This window comes from Cryptomeria japonica, chromosome 8 (genome assembly GCF_030272615.1).
Source record: "Cryptomeria japonica chromosome 8, Sugi_1.0, whole genome shotgun sequence".
Classification (NCBI taxonomy): domain Eukaryota; kingdom Viridiplantae; phylum Streptophyta; class Pinopsida; order Cupressales; family Cupressaceae; genus Cryptomeria; species Cryptomeria japonica.
This window is the reverse complement of record NC_081412.1, coordinates 62,784,765-62,806,848: the sequence shown is the minus strand read 5'-3', so window position 1 is coordinate 62,806,848 and position 22,084 is coordinate 62,784,765. Positions and strand designations below refer to the sequence as shown.

The window sequence follows — 22,084 nt, the reverse complement described above, 5'->3', positions numbered from 1 at the left end:
CATAGGACCACATATATCTGAATGAACAAGCTGAAGTGGGTCATGAGCCCTCCATGTATTGCCCTTTGGAAACTTTTCTCTTGCATGCTTTCCTTTAGGACAACCTTCACAAACCTCCTTGTGTTCCTCAACCTTGGGCAAACCAGAAACTAATGCATGTGAGGTTAGAAACTTCAAACTATGAAAATTTAAATGCCCATACCTGAGATGCCATAACCAACTTGAATCCTCATAAGCCATATTTTTCAAATTGTTGTTATGTTCACCAAACCTCAAGGGGAACATCCTATTTCTTGTCATAAGAACAACAGTGAACACCTTATTATCCTTATTCTTATCATAGATAGTACAAGTCTTATTCTCAAAGACTACTTTATAATTTTTCTCACATAGCTACCCAACACTTAACAAATTGTTCTTCAATTGTGGAGTATAATAAATATCATGAATACTCTTTATATCTTCTTTTGTTTGGAACTCCATAGCTCCTTTGGCAGCAACCTCCAATGATTTATCATCACCAAGCTGGATCTTGGATTTGAAACTTCCATCCTTTGTTGAGAACAACTTCTCATTCCCAGTCATATGGTTAGAGCATCCAGAATCTAGGTACCAAACATCTTTACTAGTACTTTCATCCTTTGCATAAGATAAAAATAAGTGATCAGGAGGATTCTCACTACTTTCTTGAGCATAGTTAGCACTTTTACCTTCTTTCAATCTACATTCTCTTTCAAAGTGGCCATACCTATTACAATGGTAACATTGAACATTTCTCTTATCAAATCTTCCTCTACCTCTTCCTTTGAAACCACCACTTCATCTTGAGCCACCTCTTCCTCTACCTCTTGAAGAATTTTGGCTTTTCCCTTTACCTTGGCCTTGATTGATTTTGGAACTACTGCTGCTTGCATCTTCATTTTTTGTGATTAACAATTTAGAGGAAAAATACATTCTCTACACCTTTAAAAGAATCTTTCAACCTTTCTTCATGAGACATCAGGGATCCAACCAGTTGATCAAACTGTAGTTTTGTCAAATCCTTGCTTTCTTCTATGATTATTGCTACATGATTCCATCTGGGTGTCAAAGATCTCAACACCTTTTTAATTAAAACTTAATTGCTTACAATTTCCCCAAGTGTAGCCATTTTATTGACCACATCTTTGACTCTGACACAATAATCACTTATACTTTCAGCTTCTTGCATCTTCAAATTCTCGAACTCTCGCTTCAATGTTTGAAGCTTGACCACTTTATCTTGATCACTACCCTGGTAAACTTCTTGTAGAGTCTTCTAGGCATCTTTGGCAGTTGTTGCTCCTGATATTCTTGGAAATAAGCTCTTATCAAGAGCTATTAGAATGTGAAACAAAGCTTGAGCATTCTTTTTCCTTGCTTCCTTTCTTGCTATTTTGTCATTGGTTATAAGGGCATTCCAATCAGCTAGCTCTTCATAACCCGATTCAATAATCTCCCACAAATCTTTTCCAATAAAAAAGGCCAGCATCTTAATGCACCAATAATCATAATCATTCCCATCAAATTCTAGAACAGGCATATTGTTAGAATTTGACATGATTAACTTTGGCGAAATTCCAACAATAAAACTTTAACCCAAAACAATTTTACCTGCTCTGATACCACTTGTAGAATTTTGAACCTGACCTATCCTCTCTAAACTAGCTGATTAGCAAACAATAACAACAAAAAGAATAAATTGCAAAAAGAAATTACAATTCAGAATAAAAAAACAAAGTGTCCTATTTTTGGAATTGCACACACCAATTTCTTTATTGAAGCTTAATTAAAAAATTACATAGAGGTTGTATATATAAAGAATTTGCAGCCTAGAAGAATTAATAATAACTGTAGTTCTAAATATATTCCTAGCATTGCATGGAAAAGGCTCTCAAACTAAAAAATCAAACTACTCCCTAAATTAAGAATATAATAAGTGCATGCACATCACGCTTTAGTCCTAAGGATTAATGCATGTTGGAGTACATGCTTTATTTGCATGAATAAACAAAAAACTATTAACTACATGAATAAACAAAAAACTATTAACTAAATTAATCTAGCTGCATGCTAGAGTAGCATCAGTTATCAACATTCTGGTCAATGACCAAACTAACTTTTCTCTAACTATTCATGATTGGTGATTTTGTTAGACGTAGCTAATTTTGACAATCAGTGAAGTTGCCTTAGGTTTGGTTGGTGATTTTGTTAGATGTAGCTAATTTTGACAATCAGTGAAGTTGCCTTAGGTTTGGTATTTTCTTCCTTTAATAGTTGTTATGCTAGGACTTTAATAGTTGTTATGCTAGGACCCTCTTATTCTTCTTTGCTTCATCTTATATTCTTCGTACAAATTTTTCCATACATAACTTTTGATTTGGTTAATCTTTTACACATGCGGCTCCTACATACATCTCATGTGCATTTCTTGCTACATTACCCACAATTTCTTGGGATTTATTTGTATCATGTGTTTTTCTCCTATGGATGCATATTCCTCAAAGTGTTCCATACTCTGTATAGTCTTTCTGGTTTTCCTTGACCTTTTCAATCCTCTATTGTGCCAAGCTCGCTTTAACCTAAATTGCTCTTATGCCACCCAAAATAGGTAATATATGTGATTGTGTAGATGATCTTTCTCAAAATTGTATTTTTCAAATTCAAATTTTAAGTCAATCTTACACCTCACTTCATTGTTCTATGTTTAGAACACACAAAAATGTTTTATTCATGACTCTTGGAGCTGCATTTAAAAGGTAACCCTAGTTCATTTTAGATTCACGTAATACCAAGAAAAGAATTTGATGCATTTCTAACTACATCATCATCTAGGTATCTACTCCCTGTTTGCCTATGGTCTTCAATCATTCTCTATGCCATGTTAACTTAGCGTCTTTACAAGTTTGATAAAAAGAAGAAATTATCATTGCCACATGAAAACTCTCAACCACAACCAATTTTTTTGTGGGGATGGATAGAAGAGTTCACAACAGACAACGGACAAAAGACTGAAATTAAACAGTTATAAAAAATTAGCTTCCTACATCTTAATCTTAATTACATATGCACAAGTCAGATTTGTAGATGAAAAATCAATCACACTATTACAAAAAAAATGATCTACAATTATAAATTAAAAATTTATTGAATCTATAACATATTTAGAACTACACTGAATTTTCTACATCATATTAGACCATTTAAAACAGTTTATTACAACATTACCTACATAAATATTCAACTGAACATCATTATTTAACAAGTTTCTCAGCTCTAATCACATTCTTTAGCTGAAATATATTTTAACGTTTAATATTGTTTAACGATCAATTCATCAATGTTCAGTCTATAGAAAGACGATTTTAAAGCTGTTTCACAAAGAAATCCATAATTTGGAACTTTTACTTATTTAGAAATAAGTGTCTATAATTTGAACAGTTTTCATACATTTAAAAACTTATTTATAGGCCTGGAGAAACCCTCCACTTTTGGCTCTGTAGTTCTCAAACTCTCACTTTGCTAATGTTTAATTGAAAAACTATTATTGTTAATAATAGGGGACGGCCCGGAGGAAGGAACAGGTCCCTTTGGCAACTTGGCGAAATCCTCCACATCATCATTTCGATTGTTGAAGTTCTCCATAACGTCATCTAACTCCACTTCCATCCGCATAATTTTCTGCATCATTCGTTCAAAATATCAGGTAAATTGATAGTACTGTTTGTTCTTTATTGTATATTTTCGATTTAAACAAGTTCTATGGAAAATTCGTTTCTTTAGGGTTAATTACACTGTTTTCGCGTATACTTTGATCGTGCTGGTCAATATTTAGAAGCACATACAATGAAAAATACAAAATTTCTCACTGGTTTAGCATAAAAAACAGAGTTTAAGACGGTGAGTAAGAACGGAAAGAAATAGGTCATTAATCTGTGTCATTGATTGAAAATTAATAAACAAATTTAAGAAAAATAAAATATATTAAACATTGCATTATCAAATTGGCTAATGGAGATAAGGGTCACTTACCTCTGGGTTTGTCTCAACAATTAGATTTATTAGTTGAATTTGATAGAACCTTTTGATTCCTCTACTTTGTATTTCTTCTTGATTGTTTGATTTTATTACAAATTTATCAACAATCAGCCCATCTCTCCAAAAGTTTGTTTAAGAAATAACAACAGAGAACCTTGTAGGTAATTTCCACTTTCAAAAGCAAGAGAAAAGTGCAGACTTTCAATATCAGTCATAACAATGCTATTCTAGATTAGCAAAATGCAATACAGCACATTCTCCTCTACAAGAAGCACTCCACAATCTAAACAGCCAATATGAAGTACGGTCTGTGCAGTCAAAATTTATTTTTGAAGCCCTAGTATGATAATATTGTGAAGCGCCAAATTTCTATTTCAACCATAGTGATTACCATGTTCTTTGCAGGCATAAAGGCCCATTGGATGGATTTCTATGCACGAAATATTACCATTTCAATGTTCCAAAGAAATTCCATCATATAATGCTATATCATTGAAAATTTAAGGGTTTTAGAATGAAGTCCGCATTAACAAATTAAAATACATGATTTACAACTCAAAATTTTTCTAAATTCAATGAAAAATTAACAAAGAATGTTTTACAATTGTATACCTATACATTTGATGCATTGCATGGTATCAATAATAAATTTGTTATCACTGTAATTTATATTACCTGATGAGGAACCTTCATCTCCGCAACATCACCTGACTGAACTGCTATCTGTATTCTCCCTCCTCCATTGTGTCTCTTTGCAGTTGGATAGAGAATTGAAGGTTGAAACGGACGAGCAGCACAACATAATATGCATGCAAGAAGAAGAACTGCTATCTGGTAGCCTGCCATCTCTACTCAAACCTGATTCAATGAACAGACCTTGCCTTTGTTTTATTCTCTACTCAGGCTTGACTTATATAGGATGATATATGATATTAAAAATTTGAAAATAATGTTAATATAACCCTAAATTACGCAAGACGGCATCTTTTCATCGCCATTAAGTTCTAGATTTTTATTTTTGACTAAGAGTTGTTGAAAACGTAATATCAAACTTAGATTTTCATGTAGGGGAATCAGGAATTTGATTTCCACAAGAAATGAAATTGCATTTAATAGAATTATAAACTGTTTTCCAGTTTTCATGCAAAATGGAAACTGAAAATAATTTCCACATAGCTGCATATATGGTTCAAAATCAATGGACCACACACTTTAATGATGTTTAATGATGTTGACGATAATATGAAAGACCAAGTTAATGTTTTCCGTTCAACAGTTGCCGCGTGAACAGTTGCAGTGATTTATGATAGTATTCTTTGTTCTTTATTGTATATTTTCGATTTAAACAAGTTCTCTGGAACATTAGTGTTTTTAGGGTTAATTGCAATGGTTTCGCGTATACTTTGATCGTGCTCATCAATATTTTCAACGATTTTGGACCTTTATGCTTTCACTGCCATATTCTCTTAGGGTTTTGTACAAATTGAAGTCACTCCCCTGCATAAGATGGTTTACTAATATATTTTGATGTTGAGATACAACCAAAAATAAATAAAATGATTGATTTTGAGATACATTTAGAAGCACATACAATGAAGAATACAAAATTTCTCACTAGTTTGTTGGAATAGTAATTTCTCTCACATTCCAAGAAGAACTGCAATGTGGGAGAAATTGAAGAGTTATGTTTTTGTAAGCAGGGCAGGAAATATGTTTTCATCACTTTTCAAGTGAAAATAAGATGGCAGTTATATGTTAATCAAAACACTTAGTTTTTTATAAATTGGGCCCTTGAGCTATGATAATATTTACTATTTGATCTAAAGCATTGAACTCTACAAGGACAATGTATTTATAATAAAAATAGCATGCCATCTGGTAGTGATTGGTATCACCTATCCAATAATCTTTTCTACACTAATAAAGTTACAATTTGCTGAAATTTCTTTTAATGAAAACAAATGTGAAACATTCAATATGTTGCATTTAAATTTTGGTAATGATTCTTTCAATTTTATCAACAGACTTCTTCACAGTTTCTTATATCTTTTTAATTCAAAATCATAATGCCTATTGTTCTCTATTGATGTTTTCAATATTTTTATAGTTAACAGTTTTTGAATATTAATTAGACTTGCGTACAAAAAAATGTTCTGGCAATTAATTATTTAATTTATTTCTGAAAATTCATTGTTTTTGTACATTTATTTAATTTATTTCTGGAAAACCATATTTCCAATAATCATTCTTTCTAATATAAATGCATTGAGCGTGAATGGATTTAGAATTGAACAGAAAACGCTACTTTAAAACATGGGCATGCAGACAGATATAGTCTATCCAAAACAAAAAGAAATGAAGATTTTTTCAAAATTTGTGACTAAACATAGTAAAATTTCTGTATATTTCATTGGAACCTTGTACAATATCATTATAACCTGTCTAGAAAAGGACTATTTGGAAGGAACAAAGTATTGTTTATAAAAATGCGGTAGTTATCATTTACAAGTAACAAAGCCACCATTGTAAACAGAAATTGGCTGTTTGTTATGTAGGGGAATCAGGAAATTGGTTTCCACAAGAAATGAAATTGCTTTTAATAGAATTATAAACTGTTTTCCAATTTTTATGCAAAATGGAAAGTGAGAGTAATTTCCACTTAGCTGCATACTATCTTTCAAAATCAATGGACCACACACTTAAAAGATGTTTAATGATGTTGGCGATAATATGAAAGATCAACTTAATGTTTGCCGTTCCATAGTTGCCGCGTGAACAGTTGCAGTGATTAATGAGTTAAATTGATTGTATATTTTCGATTTAAACAAGTTCTGTGGAAAATTAGTATTTTAGGGTTAACTGCAGTGGTTTAATTCGCGTATACTTTGGTCAGGCTGGTCAATATTTTCAACGATTTTGGACCTTTATACTTTCACTGCCATATGCTCTGAGGGTTTTGTAAAAATTGAAGTCACTGCCACATGCTCTGAGGGTTTTGCATAAGATGGTTTATTATTATTTTGTTGCTTAATGATGTTGACGATAATATGAAGCTAGCTAGGTTTCTAGAATGAAAAACACGTGTAAAGCTAGATGGCAAAACTATGCCGGCCGCCTGCTTTTCTCAACGAGAAGCAAACATCTTTGCCTGTCAAAAATCTCCATCCTGAACGCTATTTAATCTTTTGAATACCATAAAGACTATACCAAAAATTGCCAATGGCTGTTGGGTGTGGAGTGGTGCGGGGGTTTGGGTGGGTGACGGACTGGTGGGAGGTTGTTCGGTGGGGGGGAAGTGGCTGGTGGAAGCGGTGGAGTAAGGGTTGGCTGGAGCCCAAGTGAGTTGGGTGGGATCATGGCTGTGGTTTCCAATAGTCTGGTTTTTACAGGCTCGAAGCCATCTCAAAAATTTTCAGAGGCTATGCATGCACAAAAATTGTAGTCATCTTTTGTGGGTGAGAGCTCTAAGCTCAAGAAAGTGAACGGATGTCTGCCACGGAGTCAAGATCGGCCTGTTTTGGTTATCTCTCCGGAATCTGTCCACGAAGATATCGCTTATTGGAGCCAACATGTTTTGATCTGCAAGTTCTTGGGTATTCGGATTCCTCTCTCGGCATTAGAATCTTGGATCCGTCGAACCTGGCATGTTGAGGGGGATTTTGATTTATTGGTAGCTGCAAATGGCTATTTCATGGTCGATTTTTCTAGTATCTCGGACCGTAATCGTGTTTTTGAAGGAGGGCCATATTTTTACAATCATGTTGGCTTGTTCATTAAGCCCTGGCATAGTGGTTTTAATGCGACAGAAGATCTTCCTACTCGGGTTCCTGTTTGGGTGCGTCTTCCATGGCTGCCGTTGGAGTTTTGGAGAGAGGATATTCTGCTTCGGATTGCTGCTCTGTTGGGGAAACCGGCTGCCATTGCTCATAATACTTTGGAGAAAAAGGTATTTTCTTATGCTCGCATCTGCGTTGAAATTGACTTAAATAATCCTTTGCCAGACTCTTTGGAAATTTTTATTGGCTCGGCTTCGTGGATTCAACTGCTTGATTATGAGTCCCTCCCTTTTCGTTGCCGCTTCTGTCATGAGTATGGACACCTTCAGCGCCAGTGTCCTCGGGCACCCAAAGTTGCTGGGGTGTCTTCTTCTCCTTCTTCTGGGCCCTCGGTGGAGAAAGGGGATAAAGGGAAGGAATCTGGGGTTGAGGGTGGGCCTGATAAGGATGGCTTTATCCCTGTTAAGCAGAGAAATAAAGGGAGGGGGCACAAGCGGGCCTTTAAGGATAGTCAGAATGATCAGGGTTTCAATCGGTTTGAGGTCCTGGATAATCAGGCTGTGGAGGAAGGGATTCCTATTGAGCTTTCTGCTGGGGCCTCTGGTATGGATGTTGGGATGGATACAGGGCTGGAGAAAGTGATTGTTGTGCAGAATTCATCTTCGGCATTGGTGCAGGGGAGTTCGGAGCCTCCTGGGGCCTCTGTAGATGTGCAGGATGATATTGTTTTAGCAGATTTGGCTAAGGCAGTATTTTCTTCAGGCAAAGGGTGAGGATCATCTCCTTCCTTGGGGGTGTTGCAACGCCCTCTCAAGAAGGGACATTTTGAATTTTCTTCGAAAGTTGGTCGTAAGAAGGATGCAGACAAGCTTAAATCTGCTGGGGATCTTTTGGTGGAATCTGGGGCTATTAAGACCCTTGAGGCCCACTTCTCTCAACCTTCCTCATGATTATTCTCTCATGGAATGCAAGGGGGTTGAATAGAACCCCCCGTCAAAAGGCTATTCAAGATTTGATTGTTGTTCATTCTTCTGATATCTTTTGTATCCAGGAAACTAAGCTTATGGTGGATCTCATGTTTCAACATGCTCCTCGTATTTGGTTTTCTGGCCAGTGTCAGTGTATTGGATCTAGGGGAACCTCTGGGGGTCTGGCTCTTTTCTGGGATCCTCGTAAGGTTGTCCCTCATTGGTGGATTTCCAGCTAGTCTGCTATTTCTATGGTGGCCTCGATTTTGGAATCTGGTGAGACTATTTTGGTTAGTAATGTTTATGCTCCAATTGATATTCGTGGTAAATCCCAGCTTTGGGCTCATATCAGGTATGTTAGGTCCTATGCTCCCTTTCTACCTTGGATTTTAGCTGGTGACTTCAATGCTGTGTTGAGCTTGGAGGAGAAAAGGGGAGGGCTGCCTAGGCTTGGCCCTGCTGCAGATATGTTTCGGACTAATGTGGACTCTCTAGCATTGATGGATGTAAAACCCTCTAATGGAATTTTCACTTGGAATAATAGACAGAGTGGGCCTGAAGCGATTGCCCAGCGGCTTGATCGTTTCCTTGTCTCTTGCTCTTGGGTTAGAGGTAGCTTGGTGATTTGCTCTGAGATTCTTGACTGGCGTGGCTCTGATCATTGGCCAATTAAGTTTTCGACTTCAGCTTTTCCAAATCCTAAGAACCCCCCTTTCAAATTCCAGCTCATGTGGTTGCGTGATCCGTCTTTAGGTGATCTTGTGGCTCAATGGTGGCGGGATGACGCCCCTACCTTTGGTACATCTATGTATTCTCTGGTTAAGAAGTTGCAATATGTTAAGTTTCATCTTAAGCGATGGAATAGGTTGAGTTTTGGTAATTTTCGGGCTAGGAAAAGAGAAGCGCTGGACTGCCTTGCTGTGATTACCCGTCAGATTCGAGATTTGGGCTTCTCGGAGGCTCTTGGGCATGCTGAATCCCAGGCTCTGAAATTGGTGGAAGAGTGGGAGCTCCGTGAAGAGATTTTCTGGAAACAAAAGGCTAGGATTGATTGGCTTCAAGAGGGTGATCGGAATACGGCCTTTTTCCATTATTCTGTTCAAGCTCATCGAAATAAGTGCTTTATCTCTTCTCTTGTTAACTCTGAGGGTATTTCAATCTTTGCTCAACATGCTCTGTCTAGAGAGGCTCGTCAGTACTACTCTAATCTTTTCACTGAGGATTCTGTACCTGCTGAGGCTGATGAAAATAGAGTCCTTGCTTGTATTCCTTCTTTAATTTCTAATGAGGTGAATGCTTCTCTTATTTGCCCGGTGACTCTGTCTGAAGTGGAGGAGGTGGTGTTTGGGATGAACAAAGGGAAAGCCCCTAGCCCTGACGGGTTCCCAGTTGAGTTTTTCTAGGAGTTTTGGGATATTGTGAAGCAGGATTTGTTAGAGGTGGTTTGTGAGTCTCTTCATAGTAAGCAGATGCTTCGCGCCTTGAATGCTACTTTTCTGGTTCTCATTCCTAAGAAGGAAGGTGCTGACAAACTTGATCTCTTTAGACCTATTGCACTCTGTAATGTGGCGTATAAGATTATTACGAAGTTGATGGCTGAGAGACTCAAATCTTGTTTGCCAATGATTATTTCTGAGGAGCAAGGCGGCTTTGTGGCTGGGCGGCAAATTCTGGATGGGGTGGTGGTTGCGTCTGAAGCCATTCATTCCATGGCTACTTCTCAGGAGAGGTCTATGTTTATCAAGTTGGATATGGCCAAAGCCTATGACAGAGTTAAATGGAGTTTTCTTCAGAAGATTCTGTTGGCCTTTGGTTTTTCCTCTGATTGGGTGAGTTGGGTGTTGAGTTGTGTGACTTCTTCCTCCTTTTCGGTTATTATGAATGGGGAGCCTTCTGAGCTTTTTGGGGCTACTAGGGGTCTTCGTCAGGGGGATCCACTCTCTCCTTATTTGTTTATTATTCTGGCTGAGGGGCTTGGCCGTCTTCTTAAATCTCAGGTTTCTCATGGCTTGATTCATGGTTGGCAGTGGGGGATGGGCTTGCCTACACTTTCTCATCTCCAATTCGTGGATGATACCTCTCTTATGGGTCTGGCTCGTATTAGGGAGGCTGATTCCTTCAGGAAAACTTTGGACATCTTCCTTGCGGCTTCGGGCCAGAGAGTCAATGAGCAAAAGTCTTCTATTTTCTTCTTTAATACTCCTCAAGCTATCTAGCATAGGATTGCTGCTATTCTGCGGTTTCAAATTGGAACTCTTCCCTTTGTTTATTTGGGTATTCCTCTTACTGTTGGCCGTTTGCCCAGATCTTCTTGGCAGCAGTTGCTTGATAAGCTTAGGAGAAAGGTTTCTCATTGGACCCATCGTTGGTTGTCTTCTGTAGCTAGATTGACTCTTCTTAAGTCTGTCATCCAGGCCCTTCCCATCTACAGGTGCTTTGTTCAAGTGGCTCCTATGTATTTCCTTAAGGAATTTGATGCTCTTTCTCGTCAATTTCTTTGGAGCGGTAATTTATTGTCTTCAAAATGGAGCCTTGTTAAGTGGGAATCAGTGTGTAGACCTAAGCAGGAAGGGGGTCTTGGTTTACGCTCTGCTATTTTGAATGGAAAAGCTCTTGCTGCTAAGCTTTAATGGCACTGGTGCACCCATAAGCACCGGTTATGGGCTCGTATTCTCAACCTTAAATATCTTCGGGGTGTTGCTTCTTTTGTGGTCCCTCGCTATCCTCTGGAGGGGGGTGGTTCTATGATCTGGCATACTTTGAAAGTGGGGGCGCAGTTGATTAAGGATGCTCTTTTTTGGACTGTCATTCAGGTTCACAGGCTCTTTTTTGGTTAGATTCCTGGGATGGTCACCCTCCTATTCTTTCTTCTTTTCCTCATCTCCAGCCTCTGTCTGAGGTTTTTAGCGCAGCTGGCTGGGATACTGTGGAGCATTATAAGGTGGCACAACATGATGGTTTGGTTCTTCGGTTTCATTGGAAGCACCCTTTGGAGTGGCCTCCAGGAGGGTTTGAGGGGGATAGGCGTGAGCTTTCCCAACTTTTGGCTTCCCGTGCTTGTAATTCTTTGAGAGGAACTGATGTTTTGGCTTGGGATGGTTCAGACTTGTCTGGAAAGTACTCTGTGGTTGCTGGTTATAAACAGATTGGTAGGCAGTTGTTTGGGGACATTGAGGTCCCTTGGTGGAAGCATGTTTGGCACAAGTTGTCATGGCCCAAGTGCAACTTCTTTATGTGGTTAGTGGCCCAAAATCGGTGTCTCACTTGGGATAATTTATGTAAGCGTGGTTTTCAAAGCCCTTCTATGTGTGTTTTGTGTCAAGGCTGTGAAGAGAGTGTATCCCATATCTTCTTCCAATGCTCCTATGCTAGGGAGATTTGGCACTTCTGGTGGGGAGTGTGGAATACGACCTGCTGGCATGTTTCCTCTTTGGTGGAATTTTGGGAACGATGGGGAAGGGCCCCTGTTTCTACTTCCTTTCTCCAAGCTGCTTGGGCCATTGGGCCTTCCTTTATTATCTGGAATCTTTGGTTGGAGAGGAATAGGCGGATCTTTCAAGATTTGCAGCTGATGGCTCCTCACCTTTGGAGGAAAATTTTACACTCCTTAGGGGAAACTATTGTGGCTAAGTGTGATATGACTATGCGGGTGGACCCTCGGGATGTTGATTGTTGTAATCGCCTTCATCTTCCTCCTCCGCAACGACAACTCATGCGTAACAGGTGTAGGCATCCTACCCCAAAGGTGAATAGGGAGGGAAGATGGTCCCCTCCTCCCTTGGGAGTCCTAAAAATCAACTCGGATGGCTCTTCTCGTGGTAATCCTGGTCATGCTGGCATTGGAGGTGTGGGCCGTGATAGCTCAGGGGATGTTCAGTTTATTTTCTCTGAGTATAAGGGTCTTCATACGAATAATCTTATGGAGGCTCAGGCTATTTTAGTGGCTATGGAGTGGGCCAATCAGTTGGGTTGGCGAAGGATCATATGTGAGTCTGACTCCCAGGTTGTGGTGAACTTACTGAAAAGGCAGTATATGGATAATGTGAGCTGGCAGCTGGCCTTGATTGTTGAACAAATTCTCACTCTCTGTGCATCTCTGGAGCATGTTACTTTCAACCATATTCCCCGTGAATGGAATGGTGTGGCTGATTGCTTGGCTAAATGGGCTTCCGATCATATGCATGATTGGAATTTGGTGGATCGGGGCCATCTGTCCCCGGATTTGTCTCATCAATTGGATCACTTGGTTGATCTTGATAGGGCCATTTAATGGCCTTGCTTTGTAATGTCTCCTTGGTTTAATAATATTTTTACCCCTTTATGTTATACCAAAAATTGCCAATTCAACAGTTAAACCTGTTAACAGTATGCCTTCTTTTGCAGACACACAACCAAAAATAAATAAAAAATGACTGATTTTGAGATCCACTTAGAAGCACATACAATGAAAAATACAAAATTTCTCACTGTTTTAGCTTCGAAAAAACAGAGATTGGGACTATGAGTAAGAATGGAAAGAAAGAGGTCATTAATCCTTGTCACTGACACATAACTAATAAACAAACTTTTAAAAAGAAAACAATCTTAAACATTCCATAATCAAATTTACTAACAATCAGCCCATCTCTCCAAAAGTTTGTTTGATAAGTAACAACACAGAAGCTTGAAGGTAATTTCCACTTTCAAAAGCAAGAGAAAAGTGCATACTTTCAATATCAGTCATAACAATGCTATTCTGAAGTAGTCTCTAATTAGTAGAATGCAGTACAACACATTCTCTTCTACAAGAAGCAGTCCACAATCTAAACAGCTGAGTTTTTTCCCCTCCATATTGGTCCTGAGACAACATGGAGTACGGTCTGTGCAGTCAAAAATTTATTTTCGAAGCCCTAGTATGATAATATTGTGAAGCACCAAATTTCTATTTATATTCATGTTCTTTGTAGGCATAAAGGCCCATTGGATGGATTTCTATGCAAGGAACATTACCATTTCAATACTCCAAAAGAAATTCTATTATATAAGGCCACATCATTGAAAATTCTAAAGTTTTAGGTAAATTAAGTAATTTATATTTTAGGTTTTAGGGTTTATAATTTAGCTTTTAAGAATTACATTTTAGGGTTTTAAAATGAAGTCTATATTTCAAAATTAAAATATATGATTTACAATTAAAAAATTATCTAAATTCAATGAAAAATTTACAAAGAAAGTTTTACAATGGTAGATCTATATCCAAACCCTTCTTATCTATCGTGTTTCTTGATCATCCAAGTTAGCATTGTGTGACTTTTGTTTGAAGAACACAAAAAACAAAAGTGTTAAAGCATTAATGCAGTGTGATGTGGTGGATTTTGGCCTTCATTTGTTAGTTTATAGCTTTTGTCATGGGCTACATAGTGTATTTCATAAACAATATCTTGTAAGGACCAAAAGAAACATTTTATAAAATTAAAATTCAGCTTTTAAATGTAAGTGTCTTTATTTTAAGATATTTTCCCAACCCACAAAATAAATAAAATTCTCCCAGTTATTTGAAGGGGCCTTCAAATGAAGTTCATGCATGCATTCTTCACTTGAAGATACTTTAATTTTGAAGAAAAAAGTTGAACAAATAGCCTTGATAAGTTTCTACACCATTCTGATTTAAGTTATTAGAAATAAATTTTCCAATGGTCTAGCTAAGAGAATGAAGGTCTTGAAGAGTCTGAAAAATGTTAACGGAATCATCCTCAAGAATAAAACTTATAAGCCCCCTTTGAGAAGCTATATAGATAGCATTGAAGGAGGCCTTAGGTTCGACAAAGTGATTCGTTTGGTGACCAAGTCCAAGACAGAGGTGGAGAGAAGAAGGCCACTATAATCTTTAATAACACGACCTCCACTACTAACATAAATTATCCTTGTAGGCAGCATCAAAGTTCACTTTACATCAATTATTTTAATATAAAAAAAGAAAAAAAATGCTACAAAATAATTTTTTAAATGTGAACTTTTTAAAATGTGTATCTATTGTCAATAATATCTCTTAAATATTTGACAATTAGAAAGTAAAGAGAAGATTGTCTATGTGCAAAATTAGTTAGAAATAGATGACTATTTAGATCACACTATTACCAAAGTGTTTCTGTTCTTAATAATAAAAGAAGGATTATCATTGCCTTCTAATAGATTAGCAAATTCATTTGAAAAATACTTTGTAAGATATATAATCATACCCATTAAACATTAAGATACAACCATATCATTCCATCTCTTTATTTGAATTACATTATAGACAAACACAAAGAAACAACTAATCTACCATGAACCATAGTCCAATTTGAAATAATCTGAATCAATGGGAACCTTCATCACTCTAATCCAAGTACAATCCACCCTGTGAAGAATGTTTTGGTTGAATAATGAAAGGAAGGACAAGGGACACAAAGGGATGTGCATGGATAAAGAAATTTGAAATCTTAAATAGATTAAGGCAGACTTCAAATAGCTTGATAGACTCGAGTATATGTTATTGAATTAACGGTCATTTCATCTGAATATTTATCTAGATAAATGAAATTCAACAATATCTGTTGGTGTTATAAGTATAATCTAACAAACCGATTTAATTAGATACAACAAATTAATCTAATTTTGATATTCAGATTTTATAACTCCTTAACCATAAAAATCAGAAACTTGAGATATTTACGAGGCACACTCTTATAGAAAGGGAAATTTCTAGACGGCTGAAATGCATAGTCAGTAAGATCAGCGAACATGTCGTTAAATGCAATAAATGTCCTAGCTTATTCAGAATCCCTAGCATGTAATATAAATGCAATAAATGTCTGAACTTATTCAAGAATCTCTAGTGTGTGTTTCAGGAATCTCTAGGGTGTAATATAAATATAGGGAGAATAAATGCTGATTAATCTAGAGTTGTTCTATATCAGCCATAATCCTCTATATTAGCCAAGTTTGAGTATAGAGCAAAAACAAAGACAAAGATTTGGTTATAGAAGAATCGATAACAATGGCAGACCACAAGAAAGCTGTAGCACTTCTTCTTGTTCTTACATGCATGTTAAGTTGTTCTGCTCGTCCGTTACAACCCTCCATTCTCTCTCCAATTGTAAAGAGACACAATGAAGGAGGGAGAGTACACATAGCAGTTCAACCAGATGATGTTGTGGAGATTAAGGGTCCTCATAAGGTAATTTTAATTTCAGTGACAACATTTTTTTATTTATAGCATGCAATGCATCAAAATATTAACAAATACCCTTGTATATAACAGTGTTTGCTAATTTGATTAGGTTCCGCTATTTTCGATGCATCAGCAGGGTTTGTATTGTTTTGATTTCATTAAGGTTATATAACAAATTTTAAGATTTTAAAATGTTTAGGTGGTTCATATAAAATCACATTAGATTAGTTTACGGCTTGCTTTGGTTTTGGTTGGACAAGGTTAAGAAGTACACTCTAAGATTTGATTTGTTTAGATGACTCATGAGAAATCACATTAGCCTAGCTTAGGGTTTACATTGGATCCAGCATATTCTAATTTTTTATTTTGTTTAGGTTGCTTATCCAAAACCATGCTAGCTTAGCTTAGGGTTTGCATTGGTTTCAATTTGGACAAGTTTAAACAACACATTCTAAATTTTGATTTGTCTAGGTGGCTCATCTAAAATCACACAAGCTTAGGTTAGGGTTTGCATTTACTATCTGAACATAGTTAAACAGTACATTTTATATTTTAATTTTTTTAAGTGACTCATCCGGAATCACACAAACTTAGTTTAGGCTTTGCATTGGTTTGATCTGAACAAGGTTAAAAAGTTAATTTTTTATTTATTTACTCGCTCATGAAAAATCACACTACCTTAATTTAGAATTTGTATTTTTTTTTGTTTGAAAGTTTTGATTTATTTAGGTAGATTCACCTATAATATATTTCAGATGAACTATGTAAACAAATTAAAACTTACAATATACTGTAATCTTTATCTAACGATGAAATTAGGAGCACTCCTGATCATTTCCTCTGATCTTTAATTTGATAATGGGTCCAAGATGAAAGATTCTAATTGAAACAATGATGCCGCAGAGGATAGATATGGAAATAGATGATATTATGAAGACCTCCACCAAGATGAGATTCAGTAACAGGTTAAATGATGATAACTCTGGGCGTTCCCCTATTCAGAACCCTTTTTCTACTGATAGTGTTTCAGATCTAGGTGAGGAAAGTGCAAGTTTCAAGAGCACTTCTGTTTCTAAGCAGTCAGAAATGAAGTTCGATGATGTGGGGAGTTTCACCGATCCAGTATTCGGTGGCATGTTGCCCAAGGGACCTGTCCCTCCCTCTGGGCCTTCCTGCCCTGATCCTGATAAATGTCACGGTCAGTAAGATCAGCGAACATGTCGATAAATGCAATAAATGTCTGAACTTATTCAGCAATCTCTAGTGTGTTTCAGGAATCTCTAGTGTTTTCAGGAATCTTTGGTGTGTGTTTCAGGAATCTCTAGTGTTATATATATAGAGAGAGAATAAGTGCTGATCCATTACTGCGCATATATCGATAGAAACAATGGTTACCAGTAATATTTGTGAATATAGAAAACTATCTCCGTTATTGAATTATGGGTTTCGCCACAGTTCAGATCGTCGATTTCCATTGTTTTCTACGATTAAGATTGATGCATTTAGTGTATATTAACTGTTTGTTATGGGGAAATAGCTCTTCAAATGGACAGAAATGTCACCATTCCTTTACCAAACGTTTCACATTACAGCTAACAACTCGAAGGAATAAAACTATGTAAACTGTGTTGGAAGAAGACTTGGGCTTTTGTAAACCAACGTATAACATTTACAATTCCCTCAACTGAACGATTTCATTCAAATGACTGCCTTGGCTATAATTTTGGATCATTACCATATCATTGCTATACAAGACATTTCATATGTTATCTTTCTTTAATATCAATATAGTTAAGTAGATGTTATTATTTCTGATTTTAAATGGTGGGTTATAACAATATTATGAGTTATTATACATGGTTTTAAGGATATGAATTTTTGTGGATGATTATTTTATCATATCCCATGAATTATGCTCACCCTATTAAGCTACTATCATTTGGCTAAAATATCTATATAATTTTTGTTCAATGAATTTTGCATAAAACAAGATATCACTTATGAAGAAAAAAGTAAAAAAAATTTAATTAATTTAATGAAGTTTTTAAAAATATATCTCCTCGTCCTAAATATAATTTCTATTATTTCTATAATTTTATACAAATTTAAGGTAAATAATATTGAACATTAAAATACTTTTCAAAGAAAAAAATGAAAAAAACAATAAATCATCAATATGATTTTTTATTGTTTCATAGTGACAAATGAATTACAATCTATCACAAAGGGCTTACACTATGTTAGGCAACAACCATTCGAGTCCATATAGACACACTATATGGAAATTAAAGAATTCAAAAAATATTACAATAGAATCCCAATGCTTATCTTATTAGTAGCAGGCAAGAAGGAAGACAAAGAGAGGGAGGGGTGGGGGGGAAGGGAAGGGGGCGTGTGAATTAGTCTTCACTAGAATATAAAACTTTTAGCACAATAATAGATCTACTAAATTGCAGCAATAAACAGATAAGCAAATTAACAGCACAACACACAACACCCAATATTTTTGATGTGAAAAACCCGGTTAAGGAAAAAAACACGGTGGGAACCTACCCACAGTAAGATAATACTCTATAGTAGTATGTGAAAATATTACAATGGGGAATGCACATGCATTCAGGAACACTTCCTAGAGCTCACTACTCAAAAGATGTTTTCTCGGAAGGCTACAACCCTTAGGGAAGACTCACTAACTTACAATAAGATTTGGACTACAATCTGGAAGAAATGAACTGAAAGAATAGCATCTCCAAATGCCTGATTATAGTTTCGGTTAAGCACAAATGTATGCCCTACAACACCAATCTCACCACAAACTCAACATCAAATAATAAATCACTTGTTCACACATAAATCTCTCTCTGATAATATTGACACACCATCGACACTCAAACTACATGAATAAATCACATTTATATACAATTCATCAACCTTGATAACAAGGTGAGCTAAACCCTCAACCCTCAATTACAAAATTGCATCACATGATACATAGATTGACCACCAGACCAATATAATGATTTTAATAGCATTGCAAGGTCCTAAATCAAATTCCAAAATGCACAACTCCATTAGAAATCATGCCAAGATCAACTGCAACATGCTACACTACTAAGAATACCGTTTGATGAAAACCACCAAAAAATTGCACACCAGTCAATATAGATTAGAAAAACAAATAAGAAATGACTAAGAAATACCAGCAAGCATGTTAGAATCATCCGGAATAGCTGCACCAACACCACTTTTCAAAGCTTCATCTGTCAACATCTAGAAGATCAAGAACACAACCAATCAACAACTGTCAAGAAGAAAGATAACTTGTAGAGCACCAAATCATGAACTATCTGAAATGAAGATACATAAGAGCATCCAAAACAATATCCAAAAGTCTCAGCACAAGATCTAATCACATAGGAATATACCAGAGGAAATATCAATCTTTGCAAAATAATTATCAACAAAACGAAACTACAAAACCAGATCAGAAAATCTTCTCAATCAGATGAATAAATCACAGGAATATGTTGACATCAATGACACAACATATCCTAGCAACAACAATGACGAACCATATCCAACAATCTCCAACATATCTACCTTCCTAAATTGCTTTCAAATGATTGTAAAGAATGTTTATATAGAAGCTCTTAATCATTAGAACAATAGAAATCATTAGAATCTTCTTGCATGAGAATGATGATGATGGATCAATAATGTTGATGTGATTCATATTGGCATCTCTCCTATTAGCAGCAATCAAGAAGGAAGACTGGGAGAGGGGGGGGGATTAGTCTTCACTGGAACACTACAAATTAAACTTCCAAAACATTAACTGATAAACCATAGCAATAAAAGATAAGTAAATTAACAACAGAACACATAACACCAAGATTTTGACATGAAAAACCCGGTTAAGGGAAAAACCACAGTGGGAGCCTACCCACAATAAGATGATACTCTGTAATAGTATGTAAAAATATTACAATAGGGAATGCACATGCATTCAGGCTCATTGCCTATAGCTCACTACTCAAAAGATATATGTTCGAAAGGCTACAACCCTCAGGGAAGTATCACTGGCTTACAAAATGATTCGGACTACAATCCCGAAGGAATGAACTGCAATAATAGCATCTAAAAATGCTTGATGACAGTTCCAGTTAAACACAGTTGCCTGCCCTGTATCACCAAACTCACCACAATACTTCGCTGAATGATATATTTTTGTTCGTACATTTACCTTTCTCTAATAATACAGATGCATTACCAACCCTAAATTACATAAGTATATCATCTATATATACAAATCATGAACCTTGACAACAAGGTTGGCTAAACCCTCAACCCTCAACTCACAATTACAAAAATTACATTACATGATACAAAGATCGACCATTGGAACAATATTATAATTTACATTATATATCATGGACCTAATTCAAATCCTCAAATAATTACATCCACTAGAAATTATGCCAAGATCAACTGAAACATGATACACCACTAGAAATACTGCATAACACTCAAATTATCACTGGTTCAAAGAAATCACCAAAAAATTGCTCAATGATCAATGCGGATCGCCAAAACAAATAGGAAATGACTAAGAAACATCATCAAGCATGTTAGAATCATCTGAAATAGTTGCACAATCATCTCTTTTCAAATCTTCATCAGTCAACGTCTCAAAGCTCAAGAGCACAACCAATCAACAACTATCACGAAGAAAGATAACTTGTGGAGCACCAAATCACAAACCATCTGAAATAAAGATACACAAGATCATCCCAAACAATAATCTAAAATCTTAGCACAAGATCTGATCACACTTGAATATACCAAAGGGAATACCAAATACTACAAAATAGTGATCAGCAAAACCAAACTACAAAACCGAACCAAAAATCTTCTTGAAAATCACCGAAATAACTCATAGGAATATGTTGACATCAATGACAACAGCATATCCTAGCAGCAGGAATGAACAACTAAATCAAACAATCTCCTCAAATAATCCAACAATCTCCCCCTTTGGCATTGATGACAACATATGAATGTGAAAAATAGTAAATGCAAAGAAAGAAGATATCAGAAGCAAACTCCCCTTAAGATCAAGATAAATAAAGTAGTTTTTCACATGATCTCTCTCCCACTTTGACAACAATGCCGAAGATCACCAAAAATTAGACTCTCTCCCCCTAAAACATGGAATCAGGAATCTATCTCCCAAAATAGAATCATAAATCTCTCTCCAAAACACAAACTACTCCAGCAAAGGAGCAACACCAACTCATCAATCCAGATAAAGAGTAAGGCTCTGAATTCCACTAGATTAATGCAAGTCAATGCATCTATTTCTTATAAGAAGGGGTGGAGACCCCTAACGTGTCTCTTAGATAGACAAATGTATCTGCAGGCAAAGGATTCATAAAAATATCAACAATTTGTTCCTTTGTAGATACATATTCCAGCTTCACCTTCAGTTCACCGACTTTCTCTCTCAAGTAGTTGTATTTGATTGATATATTCTTAGTCTTTGAATTTTGCACTAGATTCTTAGACATGTTTATAGCACTGGAGTTATCACAATATATAATAGTAGGCTCATCATAAATAACTTGGGTATCTTTCAACATTTGCTTCATCCATACTATCTGAGTGCAATTACTAGCAGCAACAATGTACTCAACTTCAATAGTAGATAAAGATATTGAATCCTATTTTTTGATAGCCCATGAAACCAACTTCTTAACCAAAAAAATGTTCCATCGATAGTAATCTTCAAGTCATCAACATCACCTGCCCAATCCGCATCAGTATAAGCACATAACATGAAATCATCATTCTTTGTATACCATAACATGACTCTCCTCGGATCATCTTGATATCTAGCTTCCATACATACAACATGCATAATGCCAGGCCTAGATTGAGTAAGATATAGCAATCCACCAACAATATATTTGTATAAACTCTGATTAGATTTAGGAGATTAATCATTTTTAGACAATTTATAACCAGTCACCATAGGAGTTCCAACTGGTCTAGAATCATCTAATCCAAACTTCTTCAACAATTTCTCCACCTAC

General features: G+C 36.1%; 1 protein-coding gene across 1 annotated transcript; it reads left to right on the top strand.

The window, feature by feature from the left end:
* Positions 1-7,275: 7,275 nt before the first annotated feature.
* Positions 7,276-13,070, top strand: LOC131046358 (uncharacterized). Its single transcript, XM_057980087.2, has 7 exons — positions 7,276-7,332; positions 7,499-8,581; positions 8,884-9,009; positions 9,136-10,137; positions 10,228-10,976; positions 11,106-11,305; positions 11,614-13,070. The coding sequence occupies exons 1-7, from the start codon at positions 7,276-7,278 to the stop codon at positions 13,068-13,070; spliced, it is 4,674 nt and encodes a 1,557-aa protein (XP_057836070.2).
* The last annotated feature ends 9,014 nt before the right edge of the window (positions 13,071-22,084 follow it).

Coding starts and splice junctions, on each gene's coding strand:
- LOC131046358 (XM_057980087.2), top strand. CDS start 7,276: ATGGCTGTTGGGTGTGGAGTGGTGCGGGGGTTTGGGTGGGTGACGGAC. Junction 9,010..9,135: donor TTTTCTGGGATCCTCGTAAG/GTTGTCCCTCAT, acceptor GGTAAATCCCAG/CTTTGGGCTCATATCAGGTA. Junction 11,306..11,613: donor TCGTCAATTTCTTTGGAGCG/GTAATTTATTGT, acceptor ACTGTCATTCAG/GTTCACAGGCTCTTTTTTGG.